At 41.9% G+C, this 24,015-nt stretch overlaps 1 protein-coding gene across 1 annotated transcript in view; it reads left to right on the forward strand.

Moving 5' to 3' along the window:
* Positions 1-943: 943 nt before the first annotated feature.
* The window catches only part of RECK (reversion inducing cysteine rich protein with kazal motifs), a 203,355-nt gene continuing 180,283 nt past the window's right edge, over positions 944-24,015 (forward strand). Inside the window, exon 1 of the mRNA XM_063451924.1 lies at positions 944-1,084. Within this exon, the coding sequence (XP_063307994.1) occupies positions 985-1,084 (100 nt within the window). The 5' untranslated portion in view covers positions 944-984. The remainder of the gene's footprint in view (positions 1,085-24,015) is intronic.

Raw genomic sequence — 24,015 nt, forward strand, 5'->3', positions numbered from 1 at the left:
ATATATATTATATATAAAAAAAAGTTGATCATCCTTGGTTCCACACCTCAAGGTGCCAGACCTTTGTTTTTGCTAGGAGAGGATCCCACAAATTGGGCGTGTCCTGACAAACATTTCTGTCAACTGTGGCATATGTAGGAGAAAAGTGACACATGAACTTCACTGTAGAATACATGTGCAGCACAGAAAATAAATGGCAAAATATTCTAAAACAGACATTTATTTAAACAAAAATAAAATTATTTTGTGTCTGTCCCCAAACAAGGACCAACAAAGTTTATTTTACATTCCAAACTGTTTCATCTCTGCACATTGACATGGAAACTGACACTTTATTTCCAGCACACTATAGAGGTGACACTTTGTTTTTGTTGTGCCAATCTGACATTGTTTGCACTGCATGTGCGCGGTTACCACAGAAAAATAAGGGTGCATAAGATAATTATTCTAAATTAAGATATAAAGATAACTGACACATAAAAACGGGTTTGAGCCGAAGAGAAAGCCCTAAAGACTGAGCACAATTATGAAACGAAAATGAATACATAGGATTGAACGACTCATTGAGAACAAAAGACTGAACATACCAGGGGTTAAATGTCAAGGTGCCACTCCTGGGCAAAGTTCTAAAAGTGGAGCAATTACCATGGAAACCAATGGAATGTTCACGTTAGTTGCTCTACTTTTAGAGCTTTGTAACAGTTCTTCATCCAGCCCTCACACTGCATGCAGAGTGCTTGGTGTTGGAGGAAGGGGCCGAGAAAGTACTGGTGGGACAGAGAAAGTTATTTAGGTACTGACGGAGAGAGGAATGAGGGGGGTCAGTGGGAAAAGAAGGGTTTAGTAGGAGGGAGACATCCAGGCTGAGAGGAGGAGTGAGTGGAAAGGGAAGAGGAGGAGAAGGGAAGGAGGAAGGAAGCCGGAGTGCTGTTTCTGGCTGTAAAGGAGAGGAATACGGGCTAGAAGTAGTTAAGTGGTGATGTGATGAGTCTCGCTCCTACCCGGGTCATGGCTGCGGCTGCCTCCCCGGGGCTGTGCGGGATCTGCCTTCTCCTGCTGGTCACGCTGCTTCCGAACGCTGCTGGTGAGTGCAGAGGGTTTGTGAATAAGGGAATTGCGTAGCGCCTATTGTATAGCACAGCTAGCGTCTCGTGCAGAAGTTACGGTGTGAGCGGAGTACAGGCTGGGTATCATAGAGTGACACTACACAACCAGGCTCAGAGTCAGGACAGTCACTGAGTGAGCGTGTACAGAGATAGTGCACACTGCTCCATACACAGAAACCGTTATACACACACTCACTTATTATAAAACACCAAAACCAGGAACATGAAACACAGAAATCATTTAAAGCACGCCAATGGGATTAAATGAAATGTATTAACTTCTAATGACATTAGCTGTAACTCAAACTATATATATATTATTAAATATTATTAGAATTGTAATTGTTATTTTTCTATGTGTGTTTGAAATTAGAGTTGCCCGGTCTCAGCTCACAGTATCAGTTATTCTGCTCATTCTGCTCACAATCCTATGATAAACTTTTGAACATAATAACTAACGTTAGATTGTAACATGGCCAGCCCTAGTATACTAAGTATACATGATGAGGTCCACATAATATGTTGACTTGGAGCGAAGGGCTTCGATCTTAAGGCTGTGCCGAGGGAGTCTTGCAACACTCCTCCCCCGTGTCCTTATCCCTGTGATAACATGAAGGAGATGTGCCAGATGCTATTCTGGGACAGAAGGGTTGAATAATGCATAGAATGGCCCCCAGAATATCTACAGTAAATATGCTAGAGGTAATTACTTCATCACATGGGGACTGTTTGCCAGGTGGGTAGGTTGTTTTCAAACTTAACTGAATACGTGGATAAATAATTATGTGCATTAAAAATAATGCGCTCAATATTTAAATGTATAGAAAAAAATAACATCATTAAAAATAAAAAAATTCAAACCCTGTAACTGAAGCAATGTATTGGTGCTAGAAATACAGATCTGGGATAATAAACATACGGGATATTAAAGCTGGCCAATGCCATCATGTGAATTGTATATGCCATTGATTAACTACATTTTAGAACGTTTCTACTTTATTCTGTGGACTGTGTTGTTGAGTTTAAAATTTAGCATGAGAGTTTTTACAATTAGCGTTTGCTTTGAGATTCATTTTGTCTTTGTAAACACTGTTACAAGTTACTTCAAGTGTGATCAGTGATGAATAAAATAGCTATAAAAAATAGATTTTATCGTTCATGTTTTAGTTCTCACCAAGTAATGTTTAGTACAATTTTGCAGGGTTATTGTGGCTGTTTTTTTTTTTTTTTTTTTTTCTTTGCTTCTATATATCAACGAGGAATATGCTGGAACCTTATACATTTATTCTACTACAGTAACATTAATTTGGTAAAACACAAGATATTTTAATTTGGATAATCCATTACAGCAGGGAACTTTATGTTGAGTAAACAACGTAAGAGTTTGAAATTACATGCCATTTTCACAATATGGCCTCTAGTGTATAATCCGGATTATTTTTTCATTCACAAACCTGTACTCCCTGCCGCAGCTAAATAATTGGAGCATTGCATTTTGATGTATGGATCTATTAAGACATTATTCCATAATTGATCTTCATGTATGCTAAATGGGGAAAAAAATATCAACTCAATCAATTTGCTCACTGTGTTGTAAAAACATTCCTAGATTTTAATCACAGTTTTGATTATTTTGTTTATTTCACTTTTTTATTTCACACATATTTACTTTCCTTTTCTCTTCTGAAATTTGCAATGTCCCCTTCCATCTAGATTCAAATGATCTAGTTGCACTGAGTAGATAAAATAACTTTCAAAATATAGTAAAAATAGCCAAGTACTCTCTGCCTTTTATTTCTAACTCCATTAAGGGACATGATAAGCAATGTAACTGTTCTATGTCACTGAAGTGGTTATAGTGTCCGGATTCCCTGGCGCCATCCTTCCATTCAGAGTTAAACAGTATAATATGTTTTAATGCTAAATACAAGTCCTCAGCAGGTATCCTTTTTGTCCTGCTTTAGCTTGACTTAATAGGAAGCATTAACCTTAGCAGCAGTGGGAGGCTGTGATTGGCTAAGAGTGTCAGCTGTCCACTTTCAGCCTATCACTGCACCCATTGGTTGTATAAATTGGTATGGCTAGAAGGAAGTGTGTAGTTTCTGTTTTAGCCATACCTCAATTATGGGCTGGTCTGTTAGTAGCCAGGGACCCTTATTCAGTGTTAAACTGCTTGAAAATTGTTTAAAACTGAATGACAAAATTAGATGAAATGGTTATATTGCTTGCAATGTCCCTTTATTCAGGCTAAATTGTGCTCTTGCTGATAGTCTCTTGTGCATTGCTAAATAGTCTCTTGTTGATTCATCACAGCATGCTGTCTGATTAGGTCAAATGCCTGTGAATGTTTATGTTAAGCTTTGCACACAGATTGCACACATCTTTTAGGGGTTTCCACTTTTTCCTCTACTTAAAAGCTTTAAGTCACTCTTGGCTAAATAAACACTATATTTTGATATTTGCAAGAAACTCCACTGATTGCATATCAAGTAGAACAATCAAAACTCTGTCAGCAGAATCATTCCTTGAATATTTTTTTATGAAAAAACCTAGAAGGACATAATGAAAGAAGTAATATTACATGCATATTGCATTGTTGCATTTTCAATTGAAAAATACTTTTCAAAGATGCAATTGAATCTAGTACAATGGTGAGCCAGTCTCATTTTTAGTATCTCCATCTATACGATTAATGCCCCTTTGTCTTACCTCTTGAAGTTGTATATATTTTGATGTTAGTGTTGAAGGGGTGAGGGGCTAGATTCATTTCCTGTGTCCATTTCCTTTTTGTCTAGGAAGCAGCAAAGGACACAGTTAAATCCGTCATAAACTCACTGCAATCATTATTTATACAATAAATATTATATATATATATATAGATTGATTAATGGAAACTTGTGCTGTAATATTAGCTAGTAGCTACTTACACAGATGTTCTACCTTGATGATGTTTTTAATGATGTTTCCTGTGTCAATAGACAACTAATAGTAATATGGCTACTTAAAATGATGATGTATCTGTGTCTAGTCAGACTTTTTTTTCTGCCCTATTTTAAGCATTATATACACGATCTTTAGTATGCAATTCTGTATAATGTATATAAAATTCAACTTGTCATTACAATGTGGTAGTCTTTAAATATGTAGATATTGTGCTGTTGTGGTGAGTTAAAATAGTTCAGCTGAGGGGAGTTTTCTTTCCAACTTCACTATTTTGGCCTATATTTTACAAATGGTTTGTTAATTCAACATATTTTTAGTGAGCAGACACCAATGGCTTATCTATATTCTGTAAGAACGAAAGAGTAGCCATTAATACAGAATATTGTAAATACGAACACAACGCATCTCCTGCAGAAATTAAAAGTGCTGCTTTCAAATGAGAATTCATTACAATCTAGTTGGCATACCTATGTAATATTTGTTGATTACTGCTTTAAGAATATATTTGATACTTATAGGATTCTTCACTAAACACAGAGTTTTGCTGCAGCCCAACTGAATGAAATAAAGGGTTAAGAATCCCTTTTCACTTACTTTGACCTCAGCACTGATTGGGCTCCTACTCTGCTCGTGTTGAGCAAGGGGGGTTTCCAGAAACCTAATATGCATGTGCTCTCATTAGGTATTCCCCATAGGAAAGCATTTTTCATGGATGTCCTCAGGCAAACTATAAAGATGTCCAGCATCATTTCAGGGAGTTAAACTCCTTGAAACTGCAGGAAGCGCCTTTAGTAGCTTTCTGGTAGACAGCCTCGAGAGGCAGTCTTAATACTAATATGTGTTTTATATTGCAGGGTTAAGGGGACAGGGACACTGCACCCAGACAGAGATGAATTCTTCTTGAGGCCTATAGTGTCCCTTTAGACAACACGCACTCTCCTTACTTCGCAAAGAGTTAATGCACCACTTTTTTCTTTACGATTCATATACAAATATATATATATATATATATATATATGAAATCCATAATTTACAACTGGTAACTAATGCCAACTGGTAACTAATGCCAAATAGAAGTAACATTCAGTTATTTTAATGTTTATTTGATGGAAAAATCCCAAGTACCGGTATACTGCTTTCATCACTAAAGAATGTTTTCTTGCTAGTTATGTTGGAATGTGCCTTTAAAACAGCAGTCCACAGAAAAATAAACATCGAAACATAGAAGCTGATGCTTCAGCCAATGCTGCTGTCCTTTGCTTTCCCAATTTAAAAACCTAATACATATTTTTGTTAGCTGCTACATGTACACTTTGTCTAGCAATTTACCACCTTTGTAAAATGATGGCTCTAGAAAAAAAGATTAAAAGATTTGGACACGTGAACTGTAATTATGCAGACATATATATTTTTTTAAATATAACAATAATATATACAAACCATTTGTGTTTCTTCTACTTGTTGAAAATATGTATTATAACTTCTTTTTTCACTTCTCATAGTTTTTTTTAACTTCCATTTTACGGGGGAAGGGTGTTTTGAGTTTATCTTCTTAAAGAAAATTGGTTTTTGTCCTAAAGAATGAGAAATGCTTCCCGTTTGGGGATAGATAAGAGACGTATAATTTTATTTGACACATACTAACTCTGGAGAAATAGCAATCATTTTGCAAATGTTATGCAAAAAATGTTGAATTCAATTTTGTTTCCAAGTCAGCTACTGTATATTTGCAGCTTAGGTTTGCTGAATGCCAGTGTGGTTAATAATCTGATAGGAGCTATTTACTAAACTGGGAATACCAGTTTATCTCTCACACCTAAATTGGGACTACCCTGTCGGATGCAGGAGTAGGTATCATGGCAACACCCACTTTAATAAATCACTTTATTCAACACCTAATTTGCTGTATATTTGGTAAATTTATACCATATTGAATGTAAGAGAAAACTAAACAAATACAGCCCCACATCTGCAATATTTATTTTAAACTAGACATGCGGTCATCAGAGGAAATAGTTGGGGTTAAAGAAGTGGTACTTCGTCTTATCAATCATACTGACTTCAAAATTCATGACAACAGTTATAGCAGACAGTAAAAAGTCAGAACCAAAGGCAAACAGAAGGCTTTATAAGTTTTATCTCGCCACACAAAAACCTGGAAATAATAGAAAATGTAGCTTTATTTTTCAATTTAAAAAAAAATCATTATGCGGGTTCCTCCCTTTTCAGTTTGTGGTCTCATAGTTTTCTTCCAGTCATCTGTGGTTGCCGTGTGGTTGTCTGGCCATTTTGCAGTGTCTTTTAATCATCTTTGTTTGAGTTATATCATTATAGGGCATGCACATCTCAAATATTTATATGAATGGCTTCATAGGTGATCAAAACACAGCTGCAATTTCACCAAGTTGCTATTGTAAGGATAGCATTTATTTTGGAATGGTAGGTGAGTTTCCAGTGCCACTTTTTTTATGTTCTTTTCTCTTGTATACCCTGCCTTTGTATTTACAAAAAAGTTTCCCCTCCCTGTCAATTCTCTTGGTGATTTGTTTTTTTTGTCGCATTATGCATGCATCTTAATGTCTTTGTGTTGTTTCATAATTTACTTAATTCTCATTAGAGCAAAACTGATGGAAAATATAAAATTTAAACAACAATTAATACAGTTAATTTTCATTACAAATTGATCTGTACAGTGTTTTTTTTTTTTTTTTTCCATAACCTTAGATAATTTGTTACATGGGAAATGAAAAGATCTGTGCTTTAAGAAAAAATCATAGCAACAGACTATGGGCTTTCAAGATTGTGTAACTGTTTCCATGAATAGTGAATATAATAAAATAATATATTTGTCTAGAAGTAAATGTGTATATTAGTCCATAATAGATAAAGTGAGAACATTACTAACCTGGAGAATTTATTCACTTGACCTATTTTGGCCTTACATTTTAAATTCATATTGGATATCTGACACTTCACACTTTAGTGAATTACCCTGACAGCATAGGCGTGCGCAGCCTATTGCATAAGGGTGTGCACCCTAAAGCACAAACACACACACCGCGTGTCTCTCTCTCTCCACACAAACACACACATACATACATACACTGCTGTGTGTGTGTGTGAGAGGGTGCTGTTAGTGTGCTGTGTGTGTGAGGGGGCTGTGGGTGCGGGTGCTGTGTGTGCGGGTGCTGCGTGTGCAGGTGCTGCGGGCAAGGATGTATTTACCACAAGGCAAACAAGGCATTTGCCTAGGGCGGCACTCTCAAGGGAGGGCGCCAAAAAACGCCACCCCAACCTCCCAGACAAATGCCTTGTTTGCCTTGTGTTCTGGGGCTGTCCACCTTACTGTGAGTGAGTGAGTGTAGCTGTCAGTGTGTGTCTGTGAGTGAAAGTGTGTGTGTGTTTCAGTGAGAATGGGTGTGTCTGTGAGTGTGTCAGTGTGTGTATGTCATTTTATGTGTATCTGAGAGTGTGTGCCTGTCAGTGAGTAGGTGTGTCAGTGTGTGTCTGTCAGTGAAAGTGTGTGTTGGTTAAACAGTGTGTGCCAATGACTGTGTATCTGTCAGTAAGTGTATATCAGTGCATGTATCAATGAGGGCATGTGCCTGTCAGTCAAAAAAGTGGCCTTGACAAGAATTGGGGGGGGGGGGGGCAAATTTAGATTTTGGGGGTGCCCGAATTTAGTCGTGCCTAGGGTAACACAAATCCAAAATACACCATTGGCCGCGGGCGTGAGGGTGCCGCGGGCGTGAGGGTGCTGTGTGCGAGGGTGCTGTGTGCGAGGGTGCTGTGTGCGAGGGTGCTGGTTTAATTAGAGGGGCAAAGGTTTAAATATAATATTAGGAAGTATTACTTTACTGAGAGGGTAGTGGATGCATGGAATAGCCTTCCAGCTGAAGTGTTAGAGGTTAACACAGTAAAGGAGTTTAAGCATGCGTGGGATAGGCAAAAGGATATCCTAACTATAAGATAAGGCTAGGGACTAATCAAAGTATTTAAACTAGATGGGCTGAATGGTTCTTATCTGCCATCACATTCTATGTTTCTATGTTTCTATATGTTTCTATGCTGTGTTTGAGGGTGCTGTTAGTGTGCTGTGTGTGTGAGGGTGCTCACAGTGTGCTGTGTAAAGGTTCTGTGTGTGAGGGTGCTGTGTGGTGTGTGTGTGTGAGGGCGCTGTGTGAGGGGGCTGGTAGTTTGCTGTGTGTGTGTGCTGTGTGTGTGTGAGGGTGCTGTGTGTAAGGGTGCTGTGTGAGGGTGCTGTGTGTGTGAAGGTGCTGGTAGTGTGCTGTGTGAGGGTGCTGGTAGTGTGTTGTGTGTGTGTGTAAGGGTGTGTGTGTGTAAGGGTGCTGTGTGGGTGAGGGTGCTGTGTGTGTGTGTGAATTTGTTTGGAGGGATTGTGTGTGGACGTAGGGGGCAGATTAGGAAATAGCCCCCCTCCATTCTTACCTTTTGCCTGGGAGGGGAGATCCTTCCTGCCATCCCTGATCCCTGGTGGTCATAGTGTGAGTGAACTCTAGTCTGCAGGGCAAGAGTTCACTCCTGCGAGATCTAAGCGTTGCTGTGGCAATGCTCCGACCTCGCGAGAAGAACCCTGCTGAGCTGCTGGCAAGAGCTCCCCGGGTCCTCTCCTGCCTCCCTCCCCGTCTGTGGGGAGGCACACAGCGCGGGCATTAGGGTGTGCCCAGGCACACTCTGCACACCCCATGTGCACGCCTATGCCTGACACTATACGTGTTATGAAGCTCTGTAGATTTACACTACGTTAAATAAACTTATGTGTAACTGCTGTTAATGTTGCTGTAAGAATACGGTTCAAATATTTAATGTGGTCAGGCAAATTTTACTGCGATTTAAATGTTGGTTGTCTGAGCTCTATCATATCAGATCTGTAATAAAATGTCAAACATTGAACAGTAAAACAGACTAAAACACAACTATTTTCTTGTTGTGTGTGAGAGAATTAAAGATCTTGAGAGATCTTTGAGAGATTTAGCTTTGAGAGTTTCTTAATGTATGCCATGACATGACAGTCACAGAGCATTTATTATTCCTTAGAATTAGTGTTATAATTATAATATGTTCAACCAGGGCCTGCCTTAGGCATTTAGACACCCTGTGCGAAAAATCTTCACAGCACCCCCCCCCCGTCATCCATGTATGCTGTAATGCTGTAATGTGTTGTCTGTGTATGTGATAGTAGGTGTGATGACTGTGTGTGATATGTATGCTATGTGTGATATTTGTAATGGGTGTATTAACAGTGTGTGATATGCGTGTATTGGTTGAATGTGACACACACACACACACACACACACAGAGTCAGACGGCCATACACACACACACACAGGAAGACATCCACACACACACACACACACACACAGACACACAAAGGCAGACAGTCACACACACACACAGACACACACAGGCAGACAGTCATACACACAGACACACAGTCATACACAGACACAGACAGTAATACACACAGACACACAGTCATACACAGACACAGACAGTAATACACACAGACACACACACAGAGGCAGACAGTAATACACACACACAGTCATACACACAGACACACACAGAGTCAGACAGTCATACACACACACAGTCATACACACAGACACACAGAGGCAGACAGTAATACACACAGAGGCAGACAGTTATACACACAGACACACAGTGGCAGACAGTCATATATACACACACACACAGGCAGACAGTCATACACACACACACAGACACACACAGGCAGACAGTCATACACACAGACACACAGTCATACACAGACACAGACAGTAATACACACAGACACACACACACAGAGGCAGACAGTAATACACACAGACACACACAGTCATACACACAGTCATACACACAGACACACACAGGCAGACAGTCATACACACAGACGCAGACAGTCATACACACAGAGGCAGACAGTCATACACACAGAGGCAGACAGTCATACACACATATAAGACAAAATAGAATATATCTAGACCTATAGAAAAATAGAAGAAAGCGCTCATAGGGGATTAACGTTAAAACATAGATATCCCCTTGTGTTTAAATCGCACTTACAGAATTTCTGTAGGTTTCAAGCTCATCAAATTGATGGATATCCCCAGATTCCTCGAAATTAGGATGGTAGATTAAGCATGTAAAAGATAAAAAATATCATAGTGCAACACTGTTGAAAAGTTAAGTCACAGCTTTAATGGTTACACTTACAATATGATAGTTGTAAAAAGGCTCATCAAAACAATTCAGTTTCTTCCATCAGTGTGGGGCCAAAACGTCCTTATAAAGAGGTCAGGCAGGCAAAACAGATATACAATTATAAAATAATAAAATGCCAATAAAATAAAAGTCTCAAGTCTCTACGCGTTTCGTCTGGGTCACCAGACTTCCTCAGGAGTAGTGCTTCAATCTTTCTGGGGGCTTCAACTTCCTTTTATAGGTCTCCCCGCCGGTGTTTCAATCCAATTTTCAAATTCCGATCAGCTGGGTGTTAGTTCGTTCATTCACTCCATATATGGAGTTCCGGATCCTGTTCGTGGAACGCACGTGCGTTCCATAGACCCGGAAACGTCCACTTCCTCCCCATCTGAGCGGACGTGCGTCACTGGAACGCACGTGCGCTCCACTTCGTCCGATTTTCATATCAACATCGGAAAAGATCCCCATGGTGGAAACAAAAAATGAAATTGCATCGTGTTAATTTTAATACACGGTCGTTGTTCATTTAACTTACTTCTTTTCTTTATGCATGAAGTATTGTCATAACCCAAATGTATAATTAAGTCCAAGACATAATGGGATCAGGATATTGTATTCCCACAATTTATATTGGTCTTTATAATGCTGCCCATTTGCATATTATGATCTCCCACTCTGGACAAAAATGTTATACAACATTACTCAACAATTCATACCACAGATAAGGTTGTGTGTTGTAATTACACTTGTCTTATTTACATATATTACACTTGTCTTATTTACATATTAAAAATATATTGTGTTGTTAGTATCTGGATGTGTGAGAAAAATGAAACATATTGAAAGAGCAAAAAAAAAAAGGGGGAAAGTATATGCGAGAGGTGATAGTGGCAAAGGGAAAGATTCTGGAACCACTTGGCCAAAAATATACATATGAAAAATAAATAAAAATAAAAATAAAAATAAAATTAAAATATAAAAATATAAAAAATATAAAAAATATATGTGTCACACACACAGAGGCAGACAGTAATACACACAGAGGCAGACAGTAATACACACAGACACACAGTGGCAGACAGTCATATACACACACAGGCAGACAGTCATACACACAGACACACACACAGAGGCAGACAGTAATACACACAGACACACAGTGGCAGACAGTCATATACACACACACACACAGACACACACAGGCAGACAGTCATACACACAGACACACAGAGGCAGACAGTCATACACACACACACACACACACACACACACAGACAGTAATACACACAGGCAGAGTCACACTCACCTGGCAATCACACAGTTACCTGTGGAGTTAATTGTGGAGGCAGTGCAGCTCCTGGTGACTGGTGGGGAAGCAGGGACTCTTTCCTGCTTCCCCTGCAGCAGTTTTCCGGCGCTTTTGGCTCCGCCCCCGCCGCACATAAGTTCCGCCCCGCCGCATGGTAAGCTCCGCCCCCGCCACAAATGTTTTTTTTTTTTTTAATCCCGGCTGGCTGTGCGGCCGCACGGCGCCCCCTGCTCCATGGCGCACACCCCTAAGGCTGGCCCTGTGTTCAACTATAATTTCTTTACAGTTATCCTTATTCCATCACTCGTAAGTCAACATTTCATCCACAAATATGGTCCTTATGAAGCGTGATGGCAAAGTCAAACAAGTATTTAAAGGGACCCTATATTCACCAGAACAACTACAGCTTAATGCAGTTCTTCTACTGAGTATAATCATTGCCTTCAGGCATTTTCATGCAAACACAGTCTTTTCAGAGGAAAGGCAGTGTTTACATTGCCACCTAGGGACACCTCCAGTGGCCACTCCTCAGATGGCCACTGGAGATGCTACCTGGGACAGGGCTGCACAGTATGCAGCACTGCGGTTTAGCGTCTCCATGCATCTGTATGAGGAAGTGCTGATTGGCCAAAACGGCATCCAATACCACCTGGCGAAACGCATCCTGGGGACAGTAAGGACTTGTGGACATTGTCATTATGGTGTTTGACATATTTGTTTCTGTATAGATTTTATTTACAATACTTTTTTCGTTGGGACATTAAATAAATAAATAAATCCAGTTCCTGCTATACCTCAAGAAGGAGAGTGATCCTTAACTACGCACAGCATTATATTTGAGCCTAATATGGTGGCTCAATGTTTGTGAGTACTCATTTTATCCTTTTATATCTACACAAACTTATATAACAATATTGAAACAGATACGTCTTGGTAACAAGAAGGGGCAGGTTGCTTAACAAACCTATCTGCTGTTTCCATTTGAGCTAGGTCTATAGCTCATGAATATGTGCGTGGTTCCTTGTCTATTTTTTACCCTTTATTTGGTGTTAGGATTTTGCACTATTAGATGTCCCTATTTTTTTAACAGATTTATTGTTATCTATATCTAAGATATTTATCAGTTGTAACTTTAAGGTACTTACCTTTATTTACTCCCTATATTATTATTTTTTGTATATTAGCGCTATACCATACTTGGTATTTGACATTGAAGTTGAACATTTGGTGTTTTAGCAGCTTGATTATTATATTTTCCACATTAAGCTCTTGCACTTTTGTAATATTGGATAAGTTGGAATTAGCGCTGGTATACTACGTCTTTTTAAATTCTGATTATTCTGAATTGAGTGGCTTACCCAGGCAAAAGGTAAGAATGGAGGGGGGCTATTTCCTAATCTGTCCCCCTACGTCCACACACAATCCCTCCAAACAAATTCACACACACACAGCACCCTCACCCACACAGCACCCTTACACACACACACAAACACACACACAGCACCCTCACACACAACACACTACCAGCACCCTCACACAGCACACTACCAGCACCCTCACACAGCACACTATATTTGTTTTCTAATGCTGGGTTCCACCCCCATAGCACTTTGAGAGTTATTTTATTTTATTTTTATTCAATAAATTACATTTTTTTAACCTATTCCAAGTCCTTTTTATCTTCATATGCTGCTGAAACTGGGACCGCTAGCCTGAATTGGCACCCCTGAGCCTGCTATACAGAGCCTGGTACGGCTCTGGGAAATGTGACTGGTAGTCCTAAGCTACAGCATTGTTTCTGTTTTCAAACGGTTCACACTAAGTTGTGTTTTATTTTATTGGTATTATCCTAATATATCGCTACTCATGGTAGTATTATTTTTCGTATTATTTCACATATTTGGAGTTTGCATGTAGACTGGTATATTTTATTTATCTTTCTTTCTTGATTTCTTACATTATATTTTTAAATAAGAAGTTGGGGGATCTGCCTGACAACCCAAGCAGTCCTCTTTAGTGAATCTGCCAGTCAAACTGTCATGTGATTGTGGTGTCATACGATTTATCATAGTGAGGATCCATGGGTGTAACAGAGCTGTAACACCCACTCTCCAGGCCGCCCTGTGTGTGTTGTTATTGGCCCTGCCCGGCCCTGCCCTTAGCAAGCTCTTTAACATACACAGGCTCACTGACACTGACGCAAAACAGTGCAAATTAGGGATCGACCGATATTGATTTTTTTAGAGCCGATAACGATAATCTGTGAACTTTCAGGCCGATAGCCGATAACTTGCCGTCTTTCTGTACATTTACCATTTTGAAAAAATAAACTATTTCTACACAAATCTACTGTTAACTGAACATGTTTATTATTTATTTTTTTTGCAAATCTTTGTTTTTATTAAGGTACATGGACAAAATATACATGCCAGTCAGAATTTTTTATGTTTTCAAGAATATATGTGTGTGTAGTGGGTGCAGTGAGAGTATTTGATTAGTGAATGCAGTGTGTGTGTGTGTGTGTGTAGTGGATGCAGTATATGTTTGTGTAGTGGATGCAGTGTGTGTGTTTGCGTAGTGTGTGTGTGTAGTGAATGCAGTGAGTGTTTGTGTAGTGTGTGTGTGTTTGTGTAGTGTGTGTATAGTGAATGCAGTGTGTGTGTAGTGAATGCAGTGAGTGTTTGTGTAGTGTGTGTTTTTGTGTTGTGTGTGTGTATAGTGAATGCAGTGTGTGTGTAGTGTGCGTAAAGTGAATGCAGTGTGTATAGTGAATGCAGTGTGTTTGTGTAGTGTGTTTATATAATGCGGAGTGTGTGTTTGTGTAGGTATGTAATGTGTGTAAAAGGGCATTTTTATTTTTATTTAAATTTTTCTTTAAATATTCAATTTTTTAAATTTTTTTTTAGTCCCCCCCTCCCTGCTTCCTACTTGGCCAGGGATGGGGGATATGGCATTCCCTGGTGGTCCGGTGGCATGGACTGTGCATTGGGGGCCCGCAGCAAGCTCTTACTTACCTTCCCAGCAGCTCTCTTCAGCACCCCTGTCTAAATCTTGCGGCCTGAGTCCCGGCACGCAGCTCCCTCCTTGTAATATGTAAAGACAGAAGCGGCAGGGAGCAGTACTCCCCACCACTTCATAAGCCCCCCATGTCCCCCTCTCACTCTATGGGGGTCAATATGACCCCCATAATAGCATAAGGGAGATTAAAATCTCCCGAATGCCCCTACTCGCTATACCGCGAGTAGGGGCATGTCTACTAAACAGTGAGCAGCCTGTGGCTGCTCACTGTTTAAAAAATACCTACTAAATAACAATAAGGAGGGGGGGACCTACTGCCCTCCCCGCGGCCCCCACCCCTGAAAAGTGGGTGGGGGCCCTATATAAGAATGGTGGGGGGAAACTACTGTCCCCCCCCCGGCCCCCACCCCTAATCAGTGGGTGGGGGTCCTAAAAAACAATAAGGGGGAGGGGACCTACTGTCTAGTGGGGGGACCTACTGTCCTGCCCACGGCATCCACTCCTGAGAGGTGACTGGGGGCCCTAAAAAACAATAAGAGGGGGGACCTACTGTCCTCCCCCCCTGGTCCCACCCCTGAGAGGTGGATGGGGGCCCTAAAAAACAATAAAGGGGGGGGACCTACTGTCCTCCCCCCCAGGTCCCCACCCCTGTGCGGTGGGTGAGGGCCCTAAAAAACAATAAGGGGGGGACCTACTATCCTCCCACCCGGCCCACACCCCTGAGCGGTGGGTGGGGGCCCTATATAAGAATGGTGGGGGGGACCTACTGTCCTACCCCGCGGCCCCCACCCCTGAGCAGTGGGTGGGGGCCCTAAAAAACAATAAGGGGGGACCTACTGTCCTCCCCCGGCCACCACCCCTGAGCGGTTGGTGGGGGCCCTATATAAGAATGGTAGGGGGGACCTACTGTTCTCCCCCCCTGCCCACCACCCCTGAGCGGTGGGTGGGGGCCCTAAAAAACAAGGGGGGGGACCTGCTGTCCTCCCCCCCTGACCCCCACCAGTTCGGACTGGTCTTAGCACCATGACTTTTTGTCCGATCTGAAAGCTCCGGTACCTAGCCCGTCGGTCGTACCACACTCTCTGGTGCTGCTGGGCCACCTAGAGATTCTCCTGCACAGTCTGTGCCAATTCCTCCATGCGGTCCCGCAGCTCCAGCACGTATGGCACAATCGGGATCCCCTCTATCTCGGTCTGCCCTTCCCAGTGGTCCTTGATAAGATCTAGGGGCCCTCTCACCCGCCTCCCATATAGCAGCTCGAAGGGTGAGAACCAGGTTGATTCCTGGGGCACCTCCCGGTATGCAAAGAGGAGGTGTGGCAGGAATCATTCCTAATCTTTATAGGCTCCCGTGAACGACTTCAGCATTTGCTTCAGTGTCCCGTTGAAGTGTTCACACAGGCCATTGGTCTGGGGGTGGTATTGGGAACTGGTCAGGTATTTAGCTCCGCAGACTTTCCATATCTGTTGGGTCACCTCAGCCGTGAACTGCGTACCCTGGTCGGATAAGATCTCTTTGGGAAATCCCACTCTGGAGAATATCTTGACCAGGGCACCAGCCACCGTCTCAGCCTGGATATTCGAAAGGGCTACAGCTTTGGGGTAACGAGTGGCGTAATCCACCACAGTAAGGGTATATCGCTTACCGGAGCGGCTAGGCTGGGCCAGGGGTCCTACGAGGTTCTACGGCTACTCTCGTGAAAGATTCTTCTATTATTGGCATAGAAACCAGTTGGGCTTTCGGGTGGTCTCCCTTCTTACCTATCCTTTGACATACCTCGCACGTCTGGCAATACGCCCGGACGTCGTCGGATACCCCAGGCCAGAAGGGGTTCTGGGTTACCCGATATAATGTCCTGCATATTCCCATGTGTCCTGCTAAAGGGACATCGTGCCCAATTCTCAATAACTCCTGTTGGTATCTCCGTGGGACTACCAGCTGGCGTTTTTGCCGGGGCCCGGGTGCGTTGACCCGTGTCTCGGTGAGCCTGTATAAACGGCCATTCTCCCAGATGAACTGCTCCTTCTCTAACCCTCTGTGTACCCCGTTAGCATTTTCCCTGTACTTTCTGAGTGAGGGGTCTCCGGCTACTTCCCTCCCAAAGTCCTCCGGAGTATCCTAGGGAAAGGGGGGTACAGTCAGGGGAAGGTCAGGTTGGCTTACCTGGGTCTCCATAGGAGGTGGATGGCTCTCGTCAGCACGACTTTGTGCTCTGGTGGTTACCGCTTGAGCCTCGTGAGGGGGTGTTGATGCAAAAGCAGAAGTTAGGGGTCCGATATCATTGCCCAATTACCTTCGGAGGGTAATTCTTTCATCACACCCACTTGGACATTGCCAGCTCCCGCACCCCAGTCAAGATGCACTTGCACTGTAGGAATCCGATACACTCCCTGCCACTCTCACAGCAATAGATTTCCCCGGTCTTTCAGAATTATCGATAAGATGTCGTTGCACTAGGGTGATGGTCGCGCCACTGTCTCTTAGGCCCCGTGCGGTCTTTCCGTTGACCATTACCAGCTGACAATGGTGTTTTCGATTGTCAGTTATGGTGGATTGGGCTAGGATCGCTTCATATAGGGTACCCAAGGGTTCTTCACGACTCAGCTCCTTGGCGTCCCAGGCAGAGGGTACCGGATAATCCACACAACTTTTGTAATATTGGATAAGTTGGAATTAGCGCTGGTATACTACGTCTTTTTAAATTCTGATTATTCTGAATTGAGTGGTCCGATTGGACTCGCCCTGGTTTGCCGGGGGTTGATGGAAACCAGGGCGAGTCCAATCAGACCTGGGGGCTTCCAGTGGGCAATTGTTCCGAAGATGATCCACTTGTTTACATCGGAAGCAACGGGGTTCGTTGCCAGTCTGTCGTGGGTAGCGAGGGTTAGAAGCTACCGGTCGGCTGGGGGGTTGGTACCTGGTCACCGGTGGGTTTGACGGTACCGCTGGCCGCTGGTCGAAGATGTTGGACCCGTGGTGTGACCCGTGTGGTCTTGCGAGTATCCGTATACTCATCCGCTAACTTGGCAGCCTCCGGTAAGGAGAGGGGTCTGCGGTCTCTCACCCAGTCTTTAATATCTGCCTGGATGTGGTCGTAGAACTGTTCCAGGAGTATTAATTGTAGGATGTCATCTGCGGTGGTAGCTTGGCTACTGTTGACCCAATTAGATGCAGACAGTTGTAACTGGCAGGCCCATTCTGCATAGGAATCCTTGTCTGTTTTGCGGGAGTCTCTGAACTTTTGGTGGTATGTCTCCAGGGTCACCAGGAGTGCTTCATTAACTCTTGCGTAGCTGTGGATCTCCTGTTCTGGTATGGCCCAGAAAGCATCGGCGACTTTGCCTGACAACTTCAAAGCCAATATTGAAACCCATTCGTCTGTAGCCACTTTGTGCAGGTTACACTGTCGCTCAAAATCCGCTAGATAACTATCAATCTCGCAGTCCTTCTCATTAAAGGCTTTAAAGGCACTGAAAGGAATCTTCCTTGTCTCTGCTGTGCTGTGCTCTCTGCTTGGGGAGCTTGCTGCTGCCCGCTGGGTTTCAGCCAGCTTCATTTGCAGCTCTATTTCCCTCTTTTGTTTCGCCTCTTCCGTTACAATGTTCATTACCTGTAGAACAATGTCAGCCGTTGGGTTCGGACCGAACCATGCTAATCTCTCCCGAATCTCCCTGTTGGCTGGTGATTCATTCTCCCGAATCTCCGGTGTCTCCATCTCCTGAATGGTTGGTGTTGCTGCAACCAAGTTCTCCTGGTCTAGCTCCATTAACTCAGCAATAATGACCCGCTTGGTTTTGTTGCTAGCAATCCTTCCATGAACCTCCATCGTTTAAGCAGGGTGTACCAGCCTTCCATTCACTGTCCCCAGTGTCTGCTTGGATTTTTGGTGCAGGAAAAAAAAAAAAAAAGGAAAATCCTGCCGCTGCCAACCAGTTGTGACGGCAGTAAACTGTATCACTGTCTAGTATTCCCTTTTTCCCAATAGCAGAAGAATAACAATAATCCACAGGAATAAATATCGCTGGTATCGCCAAATAATCCACACATGAGCCAAGCTTAATGCTGGAACAAGACTGATTTACTGGAAGCAACAGGCATTCAATTTATACAATAGCAGACTCCTCCTCTGGGCCAGGCTAGATAATTGAGTTTCAGCAACATACTAAACTCAATTATCTGCTGGCCAGAAATATTAAATTTTTTTAAATTTTTAGAAAAGTGCTTTCTGCATAACATAAAAATATAACAATCACATCCCTGGTTAGCTGAGGATACTGGGAGTCACATATCCAAATTTCACGAAAATCCATTCGGTAGTTTCCATGTCGCATCGTGTGAAAGTTTGACCGGCTCGCCATGTGGTGGTATCCGATTTAGAGTTCCATGTAATCAGCAGCAAGAGCCGGTCTCCGTTCGCGCCTAATTATACGAAAACTACCATAGGTATGATGAAGCTTGTTACATGAGAATGCTACCCTTGTTCGGTAGATTAAAACTCCCGAATGCCGGTTTGATACGTTGAATGGAAAGTAGTCAGCCGGGACTTCCATAATGACCTGACGTTCGCGTGATTGCCATGCCGAAAACAATTCCAGGCAATTCACGCGTAAGTCCCGCTGACCGCATTCAGGAGATTTAAGATGGCCGCCATCCTTTGTTCTCGCCACGTGTTCGTATGCCGAATGGCGGCCACCTAGAAGCACTCAATTAAGTTGCGGTTTTTCATGTGATTATTCGATGTTCCAAATTCTGAATGCAGGGTGGTCTCCGTCCAAAAGTGTGCATATGGAGTATAAATACCATACAGAAAATTTTAATTACTTTTGAACACACCACACCCAAAATGTAATCTAGCATCAAAATAAATCTATGTGGCACTCATAAAATATTAAGATAAACTCTGCAAATGTCAGCACTCCAATAATGCTTTCAGAAAGGCAAAGGTGGTCTCCGTTCGGTAGAACGAATACATTTCCCGAACACATAGTTAAAACGAAATGTCCAAAAGTAGTTAAACAGCAGGGAGAGGATATAACCGAATGAACACAGGTGAATATAGGAAAATCCTTAACAGGGATGTCCAGATGCCTTTTCCATATATGTGAAAAATGAGGAATGAGAAGTTACAAATGAATTGTTTGGGTACTAGGATGAAAATTGTTCCAAACAAATAAAATATAGTCAGGCTCACTTTACTTCAGTTCAGTTCACTTCTGGTCATGTTGAACAATTTAGCGCAATTCAGTTTAATCTAAACTGTTAGATTGTTAGATTTGAACAATTGTATAGTCAAATAAGGAATCAGGTCAGATTTCCAATCAAAGGCGAAGCTCTCCCACAGTGTGTTATGTGTTGTGTGAGGAATATCCACAATCATAGCCTGTGTCTTTCCCACAGTGTTTGTGTTTTGGTAATAGGCTAATAAGCTTATAGTGTAACCCAAGACTTTGCCCTTTTGCACTTAATGACTTATAATTGTAGTGATTTGTAAAATGTGCTACAATTCTAAGACTGCACTTTTTTATAGCCTCCTTGCATCCAAACATTATACAAAGTGTCCATGCAGAATGTGCATGCTGTTTCTATTCCCTCACAAGCCAAGGTTGTCCACATGCAGAGTCACTGCTTGGGAGAGCTCTGTCCATAGCCCTATTTTATTACAGGGGTTGTGAATCGGCTAATAGCTTTATATAATGCACTTGCCTGTGCTTCCAGAGGACAGTTCCCTGGTGCCCATAGATGCAGGACCCCAAAAAATTTAAAGCAAGATTGACAGACAGGCCAAGATCGTTACTGTCCCTCAAAAGAGTTGGACGGTTGAGAGACATGTGTTCAGATCTGAGAGGGATGTCTATCCAAGTTCTGAGTGGAACAAATTGGATGGATTTAGACAGCAAAGGAGAAAGTACAATCCAGTATTTGATTCATCCAATTATCAGTTGCTCATAGGGTACAGGGTAGCCTAAGCAACACAACCTTTGCAAAAATGAAAAGTTATTATGTTGCTAAGAGAGACCTCCTCAACATCCCTTAACCTGTAAAATGCTGATATAGAGATAATTGAGAATGTAACTATAACCACCTCAGATGTAGCAGTTCCCTTTAAATGAAAATGAAAATCTACTAGGACCACGGGAGTCAGGCATCCCATTAATTATCTTACCACAGTTGACCTCTTATGTTCTGGTGAAAAAACTCCCTTTAGTGGAGATAGTTATGGGACATCATTTCACATCAGCATAAATGTTGCTTTCAACTTCAAAGCTATCATATTCCTTTATCTTTTCTGTACACAATTCACTCCATCACACATACCATCTGTACTACATGTGACCTCCACATCTAGCCTCATGGCAGCTGTTTGGCCTGTTCAATGTGATTGTGTTTTGCCTTTGAAATCCTTTGCCTTTCTGAAAGCATTATTGGAGTGCTGACATTTGCAGAGTTTATCTTAATATTTTATGAGTGCCACATAGATTTATTTTGATGCTAGATTACATTTTGGGTGTGGTGTGTTCAAAAGTAATTAAAATTTTCTGTATAGTATTTATACTCCATATGCACACACTAGAATTACTGTGGTTTTGCCAATTGTTAAAAAAAATGTTTTAACCAGTGCATGCTTTCTTGAGGTTATTTTATATATAATCTTTTGGTAGCATTGTGCCAAAGTAAAACTTTGAAGTCCCTTAAGGTGTCGGCTCTAATTTTCTTAAAGTATACGCATTGCAACAAAAACAGAGAATATCAGAATACTGAGAACGGGCAAAAGCTTTGAGAAACTAAGTAGCTTGCTCTTCGGTTAGTCCCTGCTCAAGTGGTATTGTGTGTAGAGGTTGCTCGTAGATTTTTATGTGTGAATATGGACTGTTTGTGGTATTGTGCAAATGTGTGTTATTGGTATTGTGTTTGGGCTGCCTTGTGTTATGTATTGTGTATTTTTAATATTATACTGTACCCTATTGTAACAATGCAATGTTTGTAGACCCAGGACATACTTGAAAACAAGAGAAATCTCAATGTATCCTTCATGGTAAAATATTTTATAAATAAATGTATATGTGTGTGCTGTTTATGGTATTTTGATATAAAGTTATGATAATCTTAAAACTTCTTAGGTGCAGACATCTTCTACCTCTGTCTCCAGTCTGGCACTACAGCAATGCTCTAATTCACCGGAAGCACTAGATTGTGAGGGAGAGTGCCCTGTGGTGTTTGCACCCACTAGAGGTGCACAGCACAGGCTCCATTTTGCTCCTGCCACTGGACAACTCTAATATAACAATGCAGTGTTTGTGCACCCAGGACATATTTGAAAATTAGAGAAATCTTATTTTTATCCTTCCTGGTAAAATTAGTGGTGTTGGCACTCACTAGAAGTTCACAGCACAGACTCCCTTCTGCTCCTGACACTGCAGCACTCTGGGCCAATTGGTTAGATCCTTTGATCTCCCCAACTAGCACATTTTGGTCTGGCAGCTTTTTGTATCATGCAAAGGGATCTCTTGTGCCCAGAGGTGTAATAGAAACCATGGGGCCCTAGTGCAAAAATTGCCCTGGAACCCCCCCCCCCCCCCCATAAGACTACCCTCCACCCCATACGTCTCCAACCCCCCACACGACACATACATACAGACACACACACATACAGACACACTAGAAGTTCACAGCACAGACTCCCTTCTGCTCCTGACACTGCAGCACTCTGGGCCAATTGGTTAGATCCTTTGATCTCCCCATCTAGCACATTTTGGTCTGGCAGCTTTTTGTGTCATGCAAAGGGATCTCTTGTGCCCAGAGGTGGGGGGTGGTGGGGTGTACCACCTGTGTTGTATGGACTGAAGAAAACCTTATTTGCTCTACATCTGTAAGTAGCTTTCCATTTATTTGCACTCACCTATACCACAGTGTGCACTATATTTATTCCTCTGTTCTATTGCACATATACTAGGCGGAGCAGGATTGTGCCTAACGGTAGTCCTAGAGGATTGTACGACTCCACGGTATAACTTAGGAACCATTATAGAGGCTCCATTTCATGTGAGTGAAATTTTATTCTATTATACCTCACTTATATTTTCCAGACATACTACACTATATCGTCTTCTTTTTATATATACCCTGGACATTATTGGAACCAATGGACACAATAAGCATTAAGCATTACCATTCACATACCTAAAAGCGGAGGTCATGATAGCGCCAACTACCTTTTTGTTCCATATACTACCTGAGAACACTGAGAGGCGCTATTTCCACCCTTCTACACAAGTATCTCCTCTTTGGCTGGAACATAGAGACACTGGAGTGGGTTGGTGTGCTGCCTACCCTACCATACCAACACATTCCAAGTGCCAAACCATCCTAAAGTTAAAGTTGTTTTGATGCCTATAGTATACCATTAACAACAGACCATTGGACTTTAAGGGGGCTGTGAAAAGAGGACCTATTGGTGAAAAGATAGTGTTATTTCTGCAATGGTGCACAACGTACTAAATCCAACTCTTACCAGGTTCCAACTTTTAAAGAAACACTTGAAGCAATCTAACCTAACCACTACAGTATGTTTTAGTGGGTATGGTGACAAGAGATCCCTGGTGCCCTCCCAGGATAAGTTCTCAGCTGATGCTTCTAGTCAATGAGCTGGCCCTCCACTGTAGGGCTTATCTTCAGTATTGCATTCCCTATTCTTATAATTTAGACGAAAACACCTAGGCATTGTATCTATTTCTTTCCCACCCCTGTTCAGCTAACACTCTCACGCCAGTTGAGAACCATTTCAGCAGTGACAAGCATCCTTGTAAAACATTTGGGCATCTGTGACAGCTATCAAGTATTCCACATCTGGAAATCTTCTCTACAAGTGATCAAAGCTATAGTATTTATAGCAGGGAAGACACTGGACAGTTGTGGAATCTAGTACTATTTTAGCATTAACTAAACAAAAAGACAACTGTGTTACAAATGCATATTTAAAACATAAAGTCAATTTTTTCCTGTGTCCTATTTTTAATTTCATGAAAGTGCAAATTTTAATAAAGTACATTGTTACATCTACCCAGCTGTCAATCAGACAACCAGTTCTGTTACTTCCTAGTAGTTTAGCTCCATTAGCTAAACACTCTAGACTCTAGAGTCAGGGTATTGTGCAGCTCAGCTGCCTTGCAAAGCCTTCTCAGTGAGCTGTAAAACAGCTTATTGAGAAATCTGTGAGTGGAGAGTCTCAGTAAGTCTGTGCTGTGGAAGAAGAGAAAGGGCTAAGATACAGATCTGTAAGTTAATATTTCATATAACTCCCCCAAACAGGGGTGTTCATTTAAAAAAAACCAAAAAAAAAAACGGTTTGGCTAGAGTAGCCTATCCTGAAGTGGATCACGACCTTGCCCCCCACCCCCCCCAAATGTAAAAAAATAA

The sequence above is a fragment of the Pelobates fuscus genome, chromosome 4 (assembly GCF_036172605.1).
Source record: "Pelobates fuscus isolate aPelFus1 chromosome 4, aPelFus1.pri, whole genome shotgun sequence".
Lineage (NCBI taxonomy): Eukaryota > Metazoa > Chordata > Amphibia > Anura > Pelobatidae > Pelobates > Pelobates fuscus.